The sequence below is a fragment of the Rutidosis leptorrhynchoides genome, chromosome 5 (assembly GCF_046630445.1).
Source record: "Rutidosis leptorrhynchoides isolate AG116_Rl617_1_P2 chromosome 5, CSIRO_AGI_Rlap_v1, whole genome shotgun sequence".
Taxonomy (NCBI): Eukaryota; Viridiplantae; Streptophyta; class Magnoliopsida; order Asterales; family Asteraceae; genus Rutidosis; species Rutidosis leptorrhynchoides.
This window is the reverse complement of record NC_092337.1, coordinates 398,023,659-398,041,613: the sequence shown is the minus strand read 5'-3', so window position 1 is coordinate 398,041,613 and position 17,955 is coordinate 398,023,659. Positions and strand designations below refer to the sequence as shown.

Here is a 17,955-nt window from a genome sequence, read left to right as displayed (position 1 = left end):
ATTTCGCTTTCGTCCAAATAAACACTATGAATGTTTAGCTCATAGTTGGAGACTTAAATAAATACATGCAATTAAAAGCAAACATAATTAAAAGAGGTGCAATTAAAATAAATAAGAAACGTACCTTAAAGCAATAAAGAAATTACAAACTTGAATGAATTCTTCAATCCAAAAGCAAAAAGAAACTAAACTTTGATATTGAAAACTTAAAAATTCATAACTGAATTCGTAACTTAACATTGAAAATTACAAAACTAAAATTGTATATCAAAACTGGAAAATTCGCATCTATTTATAGCTGAGGTAGGTCGGCATCATAGCCAGCGGTTGTGATAGATATAGCCGACGGCTCTTGTAATCCTTACCATCCAGAACGCGTTTCTTGATCACCAAGTAACTTGAAGCCCACATATTTTCATAATTAGCTCGATAGCTGTCGGCTGTTAAAGGCATAACCAGCGGTTCTTTGTACTTTGTACTAGACTCGGATTTCTATTTCCTTATTTTCAATGACTTCGACTTCAATCATACATAATTAATAAACATAACCGTCGGCTTTATTTGACTATAGTCGGCGACTTTAGCAACTTTCTTGATCTTCAAGTCACTTCGTATTCTATAAATTTCTTTAATTTGCACACCATAGCCAGCGGTTCTCTCCTTTATAGCCGGTGACTTTCATTCCAAATTTTAAGATTTCTTCTGTTTTTGTTCTGTTTTAACACATTTACTAAACCAAAACATAAAAAGAAAAATACCTTTTTACAAGAATAAATAAGAAAAAAATACTTAAAATGATGATATAATACTAAGATAACGCTTTTATATATTCATGAAAATATGTATAATTTAAGCGTTATCAGTAATCAAGATGGTGTCGGGACGCCCATTTGCGTGTTTAATGATGTGGGTGGAGTTAGTTCAATGGTTTCAGATGGAGATGGCATAGATGAAGCTCGTGTTCGGGAGAATTTGTTGGCTAATAATAGAGTATCCTATTTAAGACGGTAGCTCGGCCCACCTTTGGTTGAAGGAAAGTTTGTGTGGTCTTCTTCGATGTCTACTTCGGGATCGCAAATAGATAGCTCGATTCATATTTGTTTGGGTAAATTTGTGAGCTTCGCGACGGTTGAAGACAAGTTGTTAAGTCCGATCGTGAGGGAAAAAATGCGTCAATCGCTGCGGATATGCTTGCGTTGTATTGATCTCCCATCTTGTTGGCTTCTTTCGGTTATGTTTTAGTATTTTAGTCTTTTATGGTGGTTGTGGCTTTTTTGGTTTGCTTTCGTGTTTAGTGTTTCGTTTGTTTGTGGTGTCTCAGTTTGTTGGGACGGCTCGACTTATTTCTAGATAGCTTGTTGGCTGGTTGTTGTTTAGCTTTGTTTTCTGGGTGCTAGAGTTACCGAGCATTCTTGTTTCCTTTTTATCATTCGCAGGTTCTTCATCCTTGATGAAATTCATTGGTTAGATATTACTTATGGTTTTTTCTCAAAAAAGAAAAGAAAAGAATGAAACAAAAATAATGGCAAAAGAATTGAACTGGTGACCATTCTCGCCTATACTTTCTAAGGTTAGTTAAACATTGAGATAGACATTAACTTGGCTTATGTGCACGAGAGAATAATTAAATGAAACATGTCTTGATTAGGAGGATATATAAGATAACTAGGTCTGAGAAAAAAATCATTTTTCGTTATTTTTTATTTATTAAGCCAAAGTGTTTAATAATGTTATAACACAAAAGTCTAGATAGAACTTAAAATATAATAAAACAACCCCAGATAAGTAAAAAACCCACCTTATGAATTCCCGATTTACACTGAAAGATGATCCACATAACTTTTACAAACCATGACACGATGGTGATTAACAAAAAATATCTTAGAGACATAATTAAGTTATTTATGCATTTAATATAATTATGTCCTTTATTTATTTAAGAACTTATATAATATATGTGGATCATTCTTTTGGAAGCAGAGTCTCTCTGCCATTCAGTATAGGAGGAATGAATTCTTTTTCCCATTGGTAGAGAACCTTATCTCTACTACTGTGGGATAGAAAAATGACTTCTCTTATATTCTAGAGTAATGGTAGGAGTGTCTACATTATATCTCCCTCATACTTCACGTGAGATTGTGTATTGTTGTTGTTGATAATATATGTGCATTAAACTCTTAAAAAGTCAAATTATAATTCATATTGTATAGTTCTAACAACAAACAAACGTACCATCTTAAACATATATTTTATATTAACATAGCAAACAGTTTGAGCTAAAACAATATGAGCTTATTCAACCACTCAAACAAATGATTAATGGATTGAATAGGTAGTCCTAAAACAACACTAATACAAGACGTGAAATCCATCAAATGTTACTCGTGTTGAATTGCTATCACATAAGCATTCCTCCATCAATCTTAAGCACCTGCAACACACATAATCACATGTTTACTTTCACAGGTCATGGGTGTAACTATGACTAAAGAATATGTAATAAAGATTATGTATTTGGGTCATGTCTCGTACACCACTAATTGTTTTATAATGTTATACAATACAATCCTCTCAATCATGGTTCGTGGTGTAAGGATAAACTTAGGTGGTATACAGATCAATATCCTATGCAGTTATATCATAGAATGGTGTTTGATGGTCATAACATACTCTGTAAGATACAATTGATTTTCAATCTTAAACTTTGCTAACTTGGACTATGGTTTATTTGTTTGATGGTCACCCAAATATGTGTTGCAAAGGAGGTTTAAACCTGAGACCTTCTATAAAATCTCAAGACGCCAATTACTAGGCCATTTTGTGATAGTTATTAGAACAATATAACATTAAAAAATAATTATAGTTAAAATTTTGTACGAACCTGTCCTGTTATGTAACTAGCTGCAGGATTGAGAGCCAAAAACTCAACGAGGCCAGCAACTTCTTCGGGGTATCCATGCCTTCCTATAAAGCAGAGAGTAAAGAGCTAAAACAACTGCTAGTTACTATAAAGGTTAAAATCTAGAGAAGCATATGTATTTATTAAAGAGTAAACAAAGTAGGGTGTTATTAATAGTTTCCAACATAAGGAAAACATAGCTCACCCAAAGGAATGTACTCCAAGGCCTTTTTTATGTAGATTTTATCAAGCTTACGAGTAGCTCCAGTTAAAATATATCCAGGTGCAATGGCATTTACCTATTAAAGAGAAAAGACGTGTTTAAGTTCACACATAGAATCGAGTTATGACCGATAAGAAGGCGTAAGATGTTGGGGTGCAAATCAAAGTTTCATATCGGATATGGAAATAAACAAATGTGTGCATATAAGTCTATGAGGACTCCCTCTACTACCAGTTGGCTTTAGAACACTAAAGGGCTATTCGGCTTATGTGTAGCACACGTTGTTAGGACTATCGATCTTATCAGTGGTATCAGAGCTAGGTTATAGCCCGGATTTGGTGGATGGTGCGGCAGGCGCACCTCTTATTGCATGCATGCGCACCCCTAGCGAAAATATCAATCCCATCACATGATATATTAAAAAACTCACATTTATTCCTCTGCATGCGTATTCTCTCGCTGCAGTTTTAGTAAATCCGATTATTCCTGCTTTTGAAGCACAATAGTTGGCTTGCCCAACATTGCCAGACATACCAACAACTGATGCTATATTGATAATTCTTCCCTGAAAACAATGAAAATAGTGTCAACAACAAATCAAACATCATAAGTTTGTTGAATTTAATGTTTTGAAAAATGAAGTTAATGAGACAACCTTTCTCTTCTTCGCCATTATCTTGGCAGCTGCCTGAATATAGATAACAAGTTATTCAAAATAATACTTAAATACGCTAATTAGTATGCTTATACTTAGATTATACAAGAACCAAACCTGTGTACATAAAAATACACTACCAAGATTCACATCTATAACTTCTTTCCATTTAGATGGATTCATTCTCATCAACAAATTATCCCTTGTAATCCCCGCATTATTGACCAATACATCAATAGTCCCCCATGTATCAACCGCCTGTAATGATAAAAAGTCAACAAATTTCTTGATAATTTCTGTTAGATTTAGTTTAATTAAATTTATATGATTAGTGATTAGTTTAAATTGATGAGGGGTGATTAGTGTAAGTTAGTGGATATAGAAAAGTTGGATAGATGACTTGTGTTTAAAATGCTTGATTTTATTGCTTAGAATTTGGTGTGTTTGTGTACATCAACTTTGCAAACATCTTAGCCTATTTATAGGCCTCCTAAGTTGGCTAGAATCATCTAGCAATTGCTAATCTAGATTATTCTAATTAAATATCTACTAGTTAATATCTAATACTATTACATAATTCTAGATTAATCTTTTTATTCCTAATTACATGTAGATGAGTCTAGAAATACATTACTATATTTCAACACTCCTCCTTAATGTATTTCGATGTTACTCCGAGCATGTTGCGTAGGAACTCGAACTTTGGTCTTGGAAGTGCTTTGGTGAATATGTTTGCAATTTGCTCTTCAGTTTTGCAGTATTTTAATTCAATCTCTTTCTTAGCGGTGACTTCTCGTAAGAAGTGATACTTGATATCAATGTGTTTTGTTCTACCATGAAACACAGGATTCTTTGCCATTGCAATTGCAGACTTGTTGTTGCAGAATATTTGAGTAGCTTTGTCTTGTTTTTCGCCCATGTCTTCAAGTATTCTTCTTAGCCATTTAGCTTGATTAGCTGAGTTAGCGACAGCGACGTACTCGGCTTCAGCTGACGATTGTGCCACCGTTTCTTGTTTCTTTGATGTCCATGAGAATACACCAGATCTAAGTGTGAATGCGTATCCTGAAGTACTTCTCATGTCATCTACCGATCCGGCCCAATCGCTATCTATGTATCCATGAAGCTTCGAGTCTATTGTGGGTTTGTACCATATACCATAGTCCATGGTACCTTGCAAGTATCTAAATATTCTTTTAGAAGCTCCATAATGTATTTGAGTAGGGTTTTGCATGTACCTGGATAGTAGACTCGTTGCGTACATGATGTCTGGTCTTGTTGCTGTTAGATATAGTAGACTTCCGATGAGATTTCTGAATCTTGAAGCGTCTGCTTTCTCCGATCCATCTTCTTGTCTCATCTTCTCATTGGCAACTAGTAGCGTGGCTACGGTTTTACAACCGTATAGTTTAAACTTTTTCAGAAGATTTTCTGTATATTTCTTCTGGCATATGAAGATGCCTTCATTTTCTTGACTGATTTCGATGCCAAGAAAATAGCGCATCAAACCAAGGTCGCTCATCTCGAACGTTTTCATCATGTCTTCCTTAAACTCTTGTATCATTCTCTCATTGTTTCCCGTATATATAAGATCATCAACATACAAGGAAATAATGAGAGTGTCAGAGTTACCTTGGGTTTTGATATAGAGTGTGGGCTCACTTTGACTCCTCCTGAATCCTAAACTTGTGAAGTAGCTGTCAATGCGACTATACTAAGCACGTGGTGCTTGTTTAAGTCCATATAGAGCTTTCTTTAGCTTCAGGACTTGGTCTTCTTTTCCTTTCTGAATGAACCCTTGTGGTTGCTCGATGTATATTTCTTCTTCGAGAAATCCATTTAGAAAGGCTGATTTTACATCTAGTTGGTGAATCTTCCACATTCGTTGAGCTGCTAATGCCACAAGTGCTCTTATAGTGTCTAGTCGAGCTACTGGTGCGAAAGTTTCGTTGTAGTCGACTCCTTGTTGTTGTGAGTAGCCTTTAGCTACTAGCCTTGCTTTGTGTTTTTGTATAGAACCGTTAGGGTTGAGCTTTGTTTTGTAAACCCATTTAACTCCAATGATTTCTTTATTTTCTGGAGGATCAACTAACTCCCATGTGTTGTTTTTCTCAATCATTCTGATTTCTTCATTCATAGCAGGTACCCACTTTTCATCTTTGGCTGCAAATTCATAGCTTTCAGGTTCTATAGTTGTGAAGTTACAAGTCTCGTATACCTCTGTTAACTTTTTGACTCTTCTAGGTGTTGACTCTGGACTTGATTCGTCTTGCGTTAACGGTAATGTTTTCGACGGAGAAGTTAACGTAGTAGGGCTTGTTTCTCTGGTGCTTTCTTCTTGTTCAGAATGCTCCATTTGTAGTGGTAGTTGAGTTGGAGTTTCAATAGATATCTGCGGCAGATATGTTTGCTTTTCAACTTTATCTTTCTCCCAGTTCCAAGAAGCGTCTTCGTCAAACTCCACGTCTCGGCTAATCATGATGTTATTGGTCTTCAAGTTGTAGACTCGGTAACCTTTTGATTGTGTGCTATAGCCTAAGAATATTCCATTCTCTGATTTTTCTTGGAGCTTGTGACATTTCTCCTTTGGAATATGGATGTAGCAGATAGATCTAAATACTCGCAGTTGTTTCGCCGACGGTTTCCTTCCACTCCATGCCTCTATCGGTGTCTTGTTTTCGACGGCTTTCATGGGACATCGATTTAGTATATATACAGCCGTGTATACAGCTTCAGCCCAGAAACTGTTTGGAAGGCCTTTTTCATGTATCATTGTTTTGGCCATTTCTATTACAGTTCTATTTTTGCGTTCAGAGACGCCATTTTGTTCTGGAGCGTAACCAATAGTGAGTTGGCGTTTAACACCTTCATCTTCGCAAAAATTATTGAATTGTGTAGAGGTGTATTCTTTCCCTCTATCACTCCTTAGTGTTTTTATATAATGGCCACTACTTTTTTCTACGAAGTTCTTGAACTTCTTAAATATCAAAAATACTTCTGATTTTTCATGCATGAAATAAACCCACGTCATTCTAGAATAATCATCGATGAAGAGAATAAAGTACCTGTTTTGGTTAAGAGACGGGGTCCTCATTGGTCCACAGACATCAGTGTGCACCAGCTCTAGTATGACTTTCGCTCTCCAAGCTTTATCACGAGGGAAAGGTTTTCGATGTTGCTTGCCCATCATACAGCTTTCACACGTATCGGTGATCTTTTCTATGTTCGGAAAGTCTCTCATCATATTCTTCTGTTGGAGGATTTTTAGTGCGTGAAAGTTAAAGTGGCCAAATCTTCGATGCCATAGCCATGATTCGTCAACTTGAACTTTCATGGCTGTGTCTCTGATATACTGCCAGCGAAGCGGAAAATTGCGATTCTCCATTGGAACTTCGGCTATTAATTTATAGTTGTTTTTCTTGTCACGAATAACACATGATTTATCTTCGAAGAGTAAAGAATATCCATGCTCCATCATTTGTCCAACACTTAGCAAGTTACTCGTTAAGCTTGGTACTAAAAGAACGTCATTAACAGATCGAGTGACGCTATTAGTTTGAACAATTATCGTACCTTTGCCTTTAGTGTCAACAAGCGCTCCATTCCCTAGTTTGACGCGGGACTTTACGGACGTGTTGATACTATCAAATAACTTTTCATCTCCTGTCATGTGGTTGCTGCACCCACTGTCGATCAACCAAGTATCGTCCCTCTATTTATTTACGACATGACAGGCATAGAATAGCTGATTTTTGTTCTCCAGTATATCTTCACTTTCTTCTGTGAAGTTAGCTTGATGATTTTGTTTTAAACGGCAATCTTTTTCTAGATGCCCAAATCTTTTGCAGTTATTGCATTGTGGCTTTGCTTTGTGAAAACAATCTTTCTCCAAGTGGTTTGTCTTTTTGCAGATACCACATGGAGGATAGTTTTTTCTTTGATTGAACCCGGTTCTGGATTTTTCTCCTCCTCTCGAATTTTCTTCAAGATTTCTTTCCCCCCATTATTAGATTTTTGAGACCTTATTTTGAGTTTAGACTGAATGGCACTTTCAAGTGAGTTTTCACTAAGCCGACTCAGTCTAGCCTCGTATGCTTCAAGAGAGCCAATTAATTCTGGTACCGACAGAGTCTCGATGTCTTTCGACTCTTCGATAGCAGTAATGACATGATCATATTTTTCTGTCATACTGATAAGTATTTTTTCTACGATCCTCTTATCAGTTATGTTATCTCCATAGGCTCTCATTTGATTTACTATTTCTTTAATTCTAGAATAGTAACCTTTTACGGTCTCATTGTCTTTCATATTTAAATTCTCAAAGTCTCGTCTTAGAGTTAGTAGCTTGACATATCTCACTTTGGCATTTCCTTGAAATTCTTCTTGAAGGATCTTCCACGCCTCTTTGGCTGTCGTAGCTCCTATGATTCGTGGAAATATAGACGGTGTCAAGGCTTGTTGAATGTATCCTAGAGCGGCAGCATTTCTTACATTATTTTTGTTGTATTTTTCCTGTTCTTCTGCTGACAGAGTTCCGACATTTTTCGGAGTTGTAAACCCGACTTCGACAATAACCCACAAGCTTTGTGCTTGAAAATATGTCTTCATTCAGATACTCCAAAAATCATAGTTGTCGCCATCAAAGATGGGGACGGGAATATTATATGCACCAACGGCAGTCATGGTGTATACGAACGAACGCCCAACCTGGCTCTGATACCACTTGTTAGATTTAGTTTAATTAAATTTATATGATTAGTGATTAGTTTAAATTGATGAGGGGTGATTAGTGTAAGTTAGTGGATATAGAAAAGTTGGATAGATGACTTGTGTTTAAAATGCTTGATTTTATTGCTTAGAATTTGGTGTGTTTGTGTACATCAACTTTGCAAACATCTTAGCCTATTTATAGGCCTCCTAAGTTGGCTAGAATCATCTAGCAATTGCTAATCTAGATTATTCTAATTAAATATCTACTAGTTAATATCTAATACTACTACATAATTCTAGATTAATCTTTTTATTCCTAATTACATGTATATGAGTCTAGAAATACATTACTATATTTCAACAATTTCAAACAGAGTAATTAAGAAGAGATATATAGCTCTCACTGTTTTGATCATAGACGCAACGTCTGTTTCTTTTGACACGTCCCCTTGAAACGCAAGTGCCTGACCTCCCATCGACTCAATCTGCATCATAATTCGTTGTTCAACTCTTTTAAGAAACAATTTATGCTTGAAACATACAGTTCCAACAACGGAAACGAAATCGTAAACAGAAAAAAGTTTTCTTTGTTCATGCTACCTTGGAAAGGGGAGTACAATTACTCAAATGTACGCTGATGTATATCCGGGTTATCCCGTGACCAGCCTAACCGGGTTAATTCGTGACCTTTTCAACTAGATCACCCAAATGTTGTTAGTGAATAGTGAGGTTTGAACCCGAGACCTGTTATGAGAATATCCCTAACCACTTGGCTATCTTGGGATGAAAATGTTTCCAATAACATGGTCTCATATTGTTAATTTTTAAGGTATATTTAAAAAATTTACCTCCGTACAAACTTCTTCTGTCTCCTCGGAAGAACTTGCATAATTAGCTAGAACCTGCAAAATTGAGTCATACACCTACCATAAGGACTGAAGGTACATTAAATACAGCTACACCACACGTACATTTTGCAATAAGTTGAACTGATATGAAATGTACTTATATCTTATGTATCAATTTTTTTATATGTATAAAAACAAGCTTTTTTACTAACCTTACAACCAGCTTTGCCAAAACATAGTGCGATGGCTTTGCCAATACCTTTAGATGCTCCGGTCACAATAACAACGGGAGCTTCCACAAACTCAGTTTGTATTGGTTTTACAATTGGTTGTGCAATAGTAGCACCTCGAGCTTTTATGCCTGAGATCAACAACTTTTAGTCAGCTTTATATTTAACAACTTACAACCATCGCAAGATAGTTCAATGATTAGGACCTTAAACTCTTTAAGAGAGGTTACAAATCCAAATTGTGACTTTGGGAGGTAGTAAAAGAAGGTTTACGAAACGGTCACAGCCTGTTCCGGATAGACTGCGTACATCAAAGTTTATAATATTCGTCCTCCCGAATAACTCAAACCATGAAAACCTCATAAGTAACTGCTCTGTATTTAACAACCAAAGGACTCTAAACTAACTATAAATATTTGTTCTCTAACCAAGATTCAATATTGTTCTCTGACTTGCATTGTAAATTGAACGATAGTATTCTTGTTCCCTCCGTTCAAATCTAATACTATCCAAAAAAACATGCAGTATAACAATAACATAACAAGTGTTATTATTGTAAATTAAATTTTGTTTAGTTGGGCAAGCCGTATTGTTGATTTAGGGTATGTTAATATTCTCTCCGTAAAAATTTAACACTATTCAGGGAAAAAAACACGCAGTATAACAAATGTTATTATGACTCTAATTTATGTTTATTTATAATTTTATCTACATTTCTGTTTTATATTTATAAAATTAACGGTATAAAAATATTTTATCACATTATTATTATTTATTATTTATTATTTATTTATGAAATGAACTATTAGTTTAAAACAGTTATAAAATAGATATTATTAAATTAAGAAGGGTCAGTAATTAATTAGGTTTTATTATACGCTACATTAATATACCATTATTTTATTGTACATTAACATTATAATGGATTCAAAGATTAACAAGTAAACTGATACATAAGAATTCAAAACGAGCCCTAGCCAAACTAAACAAACCTTAATAAACGGTCTCATCAAATAGCGAGAACACGTTTACACTAGAAAACAAAGTAAGACTAAATCTATAACAAATGAAAACTAAAGTACAGCTACACTAAACATAACCAAACGATGGTGACTGGGAGAATGTTGATCATCACTAGCAACAACAACAACAACAACAACAACAACAACAACAAAATCCAATACCACATGAGTGGTGTATGGGAGAGGTGAGATATAAACAATCATTCCCCTATCCGAGAATAAAAACAAGTCATTTTTTCACCCAGAGTGAAAACACTCTCAAAGGAAGAGAAAGTCATCCCTCTCTCTATTTCACAAAGAGATTGCTTCTGAATGGACCTCCGGTCAGTAAGTAGGAAATTTTTTTAAAAAAAGAATAGTAAAATAAAATTAAGACACCCTGAAAATGGTAGAATCAAATTTCCATGAGTTTTAAGTCATGCCTGGAATTCAATTGAGGCTCTAAACGGCAGTCAAGACGCCAATATATCGACGCTTGCTGTTAAACCAAACCCCTCGATCGGTACAGATCTTCACAAGATGTTACAAAAGAGACCCCATCCGCAAAAGACCCGACCCACCTCCATCACGGGAACCAGATATCTAACGGGAAGATCATCGACTGCTCCAAATCACGAAGGCGCACAAACCATCTGCTCCCGCCGTTAAAGAACACGAGGAACCACCACCCAACATGTTGGTTGAGCGCAAAGTCGACGAAGGAAACCTAACACCACCACCTACATACCAAAAACCTAATGGTCACTATCAACAGGTGGTGAACCACCACCGGATCTTGAAATAGCAACAGGGCAAGGGAGAAACGATGGGATTCACCTCAGGCCGTTAACAAGCAGTGGCCACCACCAACTGGGCGACTACCACCGCTCTAGGCTACCATTGCCAAAACCATTGCCAAAACCATTGCAAGAACGGCAGTGGAAGAGGCTATAGTGTCCGAAACCACCGGAAGTCGCTGGACTCAACAGTGGATGATGAGGTCCCCAACACCCATAAGCACTCCCACCACGAGAGCGGTGGTAGAAAGTGCTCGTGTTCGCTGAAAAATCACAACTCTGCCTGAGCCCGTCGGAACCATAGCAACCAAAATAAAAAGAAGAACATCAAAAGGAAAGAAAACCTACAAACTAAATCTACCGCGAGACCGACGATTTTTTTTTAAAATGGTAATTATTTTGAACCCACTTTCAAAAATGGAAAATACGAATTTTTTGCTGCAAAAATTGTAAAACCGAAGTTTGGAACTTCGGTTTTGCCATTTCCGAAGTTTCAAACTTCGGTTTTGGGTGTTCTGTCAGCAGAAACCCTAATCCGAAGTTTGAAACTTCGGTTTTGTAGGTTTTTCAGCAAAACCGAAGTTCCAAACTTCGGTTTTGCAGTCTGCACCACTCAGCCACAATAATGGACTGAAACCTGCAACCCTACTGAAACCTGCAACCCTAGTCTAAATTATGGACCGAAACCTGCTAACCTATCATGTCAAAATCTGATTTATCATCTTTTTTCATTTATTTATATCACCCTTATCATGGATTCAAACACAAACATCACCAAGAACACAATTCAAGCATTTCAAAGTCAGTTTCAAACACCAACAACACAATTCAAACTAATCTTAATCAGTTTCATACATCAATAATTACAAAAATGTCTATAATTCATCCATTCATGGTTCATTTTCTTTGGGGAGGCCAAATTTCATTCCAAAATGGTTGGCTTACTGTTGATAACACAACGATTAGAAGGAGTTTTGTGTTGACAACCAAGGTTAACTATATGCAGTTAAACCAAATGGCGTATAATTATGTAGGTGTGAGTCAAAGATCACACACTTTAAAAATGTTCTTGTGGGTTCTTTTCAATGGAAATGAATGGAAAAGTGAACTTACTGATGATAACACTTTGGAAACAATATATTTTTATTCTCAAAATGATCCAAATTACGAGGCTCAAATTGAAATTCAGTTTGAGGAAGTTTTTTAAACCACCCAAGGTTCGGGTTATATTGATCTTATTCAAACTTTGGAGGGTGGTCCATCAACATCAAACTACCATTCAACAGTTGTTGAAGATGAACAAGAACGAAGAGACGAAGTAGAAAATGTAGTTGACCCAGATGATGGTATGTCTACTGCAACCGACGATACAGTTTCTGAATATAGCGTTGAAGATAATATTTCGGGTGACGAAGGTAGAGAGGAGCAAGTGGAACCACAAATGGAGCCTGCCCCAGTTTCACGTTTTGGGTTTGTTAATGAAGGTGAGGGTAGTAATAGTTTTCCATACAATGACGACCAAGAAGTTTCATGGGTTTTTTATGATAAGGAGATCGGTATTATTTCCAAAGGAATGGTGTTCCAGAATAAATCCGAACTTATTTATGCTGTTCGAAAATGGAATATACACCATAATAGAGAAATAGTTGTTACACAAAGCAAACCGGGTTATTGGCAAGCACATTGTAGAACAACTAGCTCAAGTTTTAAGGTCCACAAGAAAGATACCATTGTGCCTGGAGTGTTAGTGGTACACGTATCAGAAAACAACAATCGTTGTTTAACCTCTAGCTTTATTGCTACTGAAATTGAACATCAAATATGTTTAAACGTTGCTTATCCTGTTGCCAACATCCAAGCCCAAATAAAAAATACATGGCATGTGGATATCCGTTACGGCAAAGCATGGAACGCTAGGCGTATTGCAATAGAACGATTGTTTGAAACTTGGGAAAGTAACTTTATTCATTTACTAAATTATATAAATGAATTAGTTACTACCAATCCAGGCACAATTGTTGTGTTTGAAAATGGACCTGAAATTGAAGAAGGTTTCGATATCTTTAAATTTGTGTTTTGGGCATTCGGTCCAGCCATTAAAGCGTTTAAACTGTGTATTCCAATGATTTGCATCGATGACACCCATTTGAAAGATAGTTATAAGGGTAAATTGTTAACAGCGGTTGCCAAAAATGCTAACAATCAAATTTTACCCATTGCCTTTGCCCTAGTTGATGAAGAAAGTAACGAAAGTTAGAGGTTTTTGCAAATGCTCCAAGAAAATGTTATTGGAAATGAAAAGTTGTGTGTCATCTCTGATCGACACCAAGGTATCTTACATGCAATGGGTGCTCAAACATATGGTTCGGAACATAGGTACTGCTTGCGCCACATTCGTAGCAACTTGTTGAGCAAATACACTAAAGTGAAATCGCTCAAACACTTGTGTTGGACAGTCGGTTCAACAACAAATCAAATATTGTACAAGAATGCTTTCAGAGCCCTGAAACAAGCTAGTGTTGAGGCTTGACAATATTTGCAAGATGCTGATGTAGGCAAATGGACTGTGTATAGGGACAGTCAGAGGAGTCGTTGGGGTAACACAACGACAAATATTGCTGAGTCCCTCAACAATTTGTTCCTTCATGCCCGTATGATGCCGATCAAAGCGTGTATCGAATATACATTTGATTACACCAGACAACACTTCTACGATCAAAGTCGAGAAGCAAGGCTATGTAATTCACCACTTTCGAAGAACATGTTTAACGTCTTTAACGAACGGGCAAAAAGAGCTCAACGTTACAAAATAACATGTTATCACGAAGAACAAGGTATCTACAAGGTTCATTCAACTTATCAAAGAAGTGGTGAAGGTGGCACCGATTACACAGTGGAGCTTAAAAAGAAAAGGTGTTCTTGTGGTATTTGGCAACACCAAAGATTACCTTGCTCTCATGCCATTTCCGTATGTAGCCATCTAAACGAGGATATAAATAAACAAATCAGTAAAAAGTACACAACTCCTACATGGAGAGAGCAATATAGCGATCATTTTAATCCATTAAGAGATGCGAGCTACTGGACACATATAGAATGGAAAATTATGCCCGATCCATCAAGATTGATTAAGCACAGGGGGCGGAAGCAATAAAAACGTATGAAGAACCAAATTGATGAACGTGAAAAGCAAAATCCAAAGTGGGGTATATGCAGGACTGAAGGTCACAACAGGAACACTTGTTCACGTACTAGAAAGCCATAGGTTTTCATTAGTAATTTGTTGTATTTAGTTTGTTGTACTTTGTTTCTTGTAGTTTGTTTCTTGTAATCACTAATTCTATTTATGAATAAAAAAGTGTTGTTGAAATAATAAAATTGCCATGTTACTAATCTTATTCAAGTTACTAATCTATTACAAGTAACTTTAATTTATAAAAGGTCTAGGTGCATAATAGTATTCACCATGACTATCATACATCGTATCGAACTCTAGTGCGTCTTCAAAAACTCCAAATAAAACATACAACTTGATATTTTCTGAAAGTATACACGCTTTCCCTACTAATGTATACCATTCTTCATCATAGCACATTGCTTCGGCTTCACTTGCTCCTGCTTTGTAGTAGTATATGTCCATTGAACGTGGATTCTTTGGTAGCTTTTCTCGAAGAAACTCATTCAACTTCTCCATATTAAAGCCCCGAACATCTAAGTTATCAAACGTCATTTTAGGCCCTTTAGAGAGTTCCGTTTTACCATCATTCCATTCAAAATCACAACCATGATACACGTCAATTGATACGTATTTTGGATTCATTTTTTGTTATGTATTGATGAAACAATCACAAATCACTTTTATAAGCCCGAATCTACAAATAACCGAAGTTTTAAAGTTCGGTTTCAGACCTATCAGAAAAAAGCATGCAAAACCGATGTTTGAAACTTCGGTTTGTCAGGTACTAGACATGTCGTAAAAAGCAATTACTGTTACCTTTTACTGTTCGGCAGCTTTTACTGAAACCGAACTTTAAAATGCCGGTTTTTCAATTTTAACTACACTATATAAACCGACATCTATTACCACAAACGGATACACTCTCTTCTCCCTTCTCCAAACATAAATTTTAATTTTGTAAACATGTCACCAATTCCTGTTCAAATTAATGTCTATTGGAATGGGCAGTTTTCATCACAAAAAAAGTTTTACTATGGGTACAGATATAAGTACTTTCAAAATGTGGATGTTAGTCAGATGACAACAATTTCGAAGGTGTTTGAGTGGCTCAAAGAAAACATAACGGTTGAACATTCGGGCGTGATGTTTTGGAATGAAGGTAAAGGAAAATTCGAGCATCTTTGTGAGGAAGATGAATGGATTATGATAAAAAACGAAGCAATTGTGAAAAACCAACCTCTTCCATTGCACCTAATTTAATTATGTGTTAATTTTCTATGTGTTGTTTTAAATTATATATTTTTATTTTCAAAAAAATGTAACCGTGATTCTGATATTAATAAAAGTATTGTTCAAAAAATTTGTTTTTGCATCTTAGCGTATGAAACTGTAAATTAACTATCAAAACCAAGTTATTATATATTTTTAAAGTAATATTAGCGTATGAAACTGTAAATTAACTATCAAAACCAAGTTATTTATAAAATGGGTGTTTAAAAAAAAAAAAAAAAAGAAAACCAAAACCGAAGTTTGGAACTTCGGATTTGGTCAAAACCGAAGTTCCAAACTTCGGTTTTGGGTGTTCTGTCTTCAAAACCGAAGTTCCAAACTTCGGATTAGGGTTTCTGCTGACAGAACACCCAAAACCGAAGTTTGAAACTTCGGAAATGGCAAAATCGAAGTTCCAAACTTCGGTTTTACCATTTTTGCAGCAAAAAATTCGTATTTTCCATTTTTGAAAGTGGATTCAAAATAATTACCATTTAAAAAAAAAAATCCGAGACCGACAGCAAGAAACAAGGTGATCGATCGAAGTTCTCACCTCCTAACGGAAAAAGCTAAAAGCGAAGGGACCCCGACCATCAGCGAGATGCCGGTGGCCGGAGAAGTGAAAGAAACCTTCGACAACAAAACTCCAGAGAAGAAAGGAGAGGCGACGAAGGAGAGAAAAGAGGTGGTGGTTGTGGTAAAAAAAAAAAAAAAAAAAAAATAGGGTTTCAGAATTGTATATTGATTAGTGGGAGAGAACTTAGAAGAGAGATTACATAGTATATACTGTGAAACGTTAACGGTAGTTTTATCTAGTGGGGTAAGGAATCTAGGATCAGAGGGCTTATAGTCTAGCTGTATTCGACGAACCTTTCGACAAAGAGGTTGGAGTTCTAGCCTCTAGAGACCATATTCGTATATAAATTCGTATTGGGTGTGTGAGTTGTCTTTCTAAAAAAATTAGTGTAGTAATACTCTCTAATAATATGTTCCGCCTGCTAAGTTTGTATTGCTCAACATAGTGTTTTGCATTATTTTTTTCTGATCTTTGCATGTGGGGGCTCTGTCACGGAGTCTTCTAGCTTTGTGTTTGTGCTTTTTAGCCTCTAGCCTTTTTATGTAGCTTTACTTATGTAGAAAAAAATTCGATGAACATAGTGAAATTATTTGTTGGTCAGGTGCAATAATTTGTCCAACTTGTTTGACTCTGGCTGGTGGTTTGGGTTAGCGAGTTGTAGGTAACTAATTACTTAATCCAGATACACTCTCGTAACCCATTTCATTAATCACATCAAATATCTGTGGACTATTAAATTAGGACGAAGAGTGTATCGTGTAATCAAAATACTTTCTCCGTCCTAAATTAAATATTTTCTGAGTGTTCGATGCACAAATTTAAATTTAAATAAAGTATAAAGATTCATTCATTTATAGGCTAAATGTTACTTTTACCCATTATTTTAGTCGTAACCTTTACGGAAAAGCTCTAAGTAATTAAAAAGTTAAAAAAAATTATCTATATTTATAAGTAGATAACTAATTTGCGACAAACTATAATTGAAACATAGACACTTATAAACCCGAACCATGATAAGCATAAGGTGTCTAATGAAATATGTAAGGTGTGTGAATTTTCAGTTAAAAAGAATAATTCCAAAGAAAGCCGTACCATATGAAGAAAATGACTGTTTAGACCACCGGCATTGTGAATTAGTGAGACTCCATTGTGGCTGATCTAAAGACAAATTCGTGCCGAGCAAAGAGACACTACGATCACCTAGAATTAACGTGGATTTGAAACCGATAGTCGAAGCAGATGCAAATGCAGCCATGAGAATTGGAAGTGTATAAGATTTTGGACTCAGATGGCTTAAAACTAAAAAAAAGCTGCAACATATATAAGGTTTTGGTAAGTTGGAATATTACCATAATGACTACTTTTTTTCTACTTTGTTGTGCTCTCATCTAATATCTAATCGAATAATTGGATAAATTATTAGACTCCAATTGGATAAATTGAATGAATTGAAGACTCCAATAATAGATCCTTATGGACATAAAGTACGTAATTCTTATTTGGTTTATTTGGGATATGCTACAACAAAGATTTCGGTTGATGACGTCAGCTGCTGAAGTAAAAAAAAT

General features: G+C 35.8%; 1 protein-coding gene across 1 annotated transcript; it reads right to left on the bottom strand.

The window, feature by feature from the left end:
- Positions 1-2,184: 2,184 nt before the first annotated feature.
- LOC139849862 (3-oxoacyl-[acyl-carrier-protein] reductase 4-like) lies at positions 2,185-17,642 on the bottom strand. Its single transcript, XM_071839480.1, has 10 exons — positions 17,480-17,642; positions 9,548-9,696; positions 9,336-9,389; positions 8,892-8,972; positions 3,895-4,035; positions 3,778-3,810; positions 3,553-3,687; positions 3,105-3,198; positions 2,882-2,964; positions 2,185-2,431 (listed from the first exon to the last, which is right to left on the bottom strand). The coding sequence occupies exons 1-10, from the start codon at positions 17,640-17,642 to the stop codon at positions 2,399-2,401; spliced, it is 966 nt and encodes a 321-aa protein (XP_071695581.1). The 3' UTR covers positions 2,185-2,398.
- Positions 17,643-17,955: the final 313 nt, after the last annotated feature.

What these genes read in the sequence shown, in the direction of transcription:
- LOC139849862 (XM_071839480.1), bottom strand. Translation starts at nt 17,642, where the DNA reads ATGGCTGCATTTGCATCTGCTTCGACTATCGGTTTCAAATCCACGTTA. An exon ending in ACAGTCATTTTCTTCATATG is followed by an intron (nt 9,697 to 17,479) that starts GTACGGCTTTCT and finishes TGTTGATCTCAG; the next exon opens with GCATAAAAGCTCGAGGTGCT. An exon ending in TTGCGTCTATGATCAAAACA is followed by an intron (nt 4,036 to 8,891) that starts GTGAGAGCTATA and finishes TTATCATTACAG; the next exon opens with GCGGTTGATACATGGGGGAC.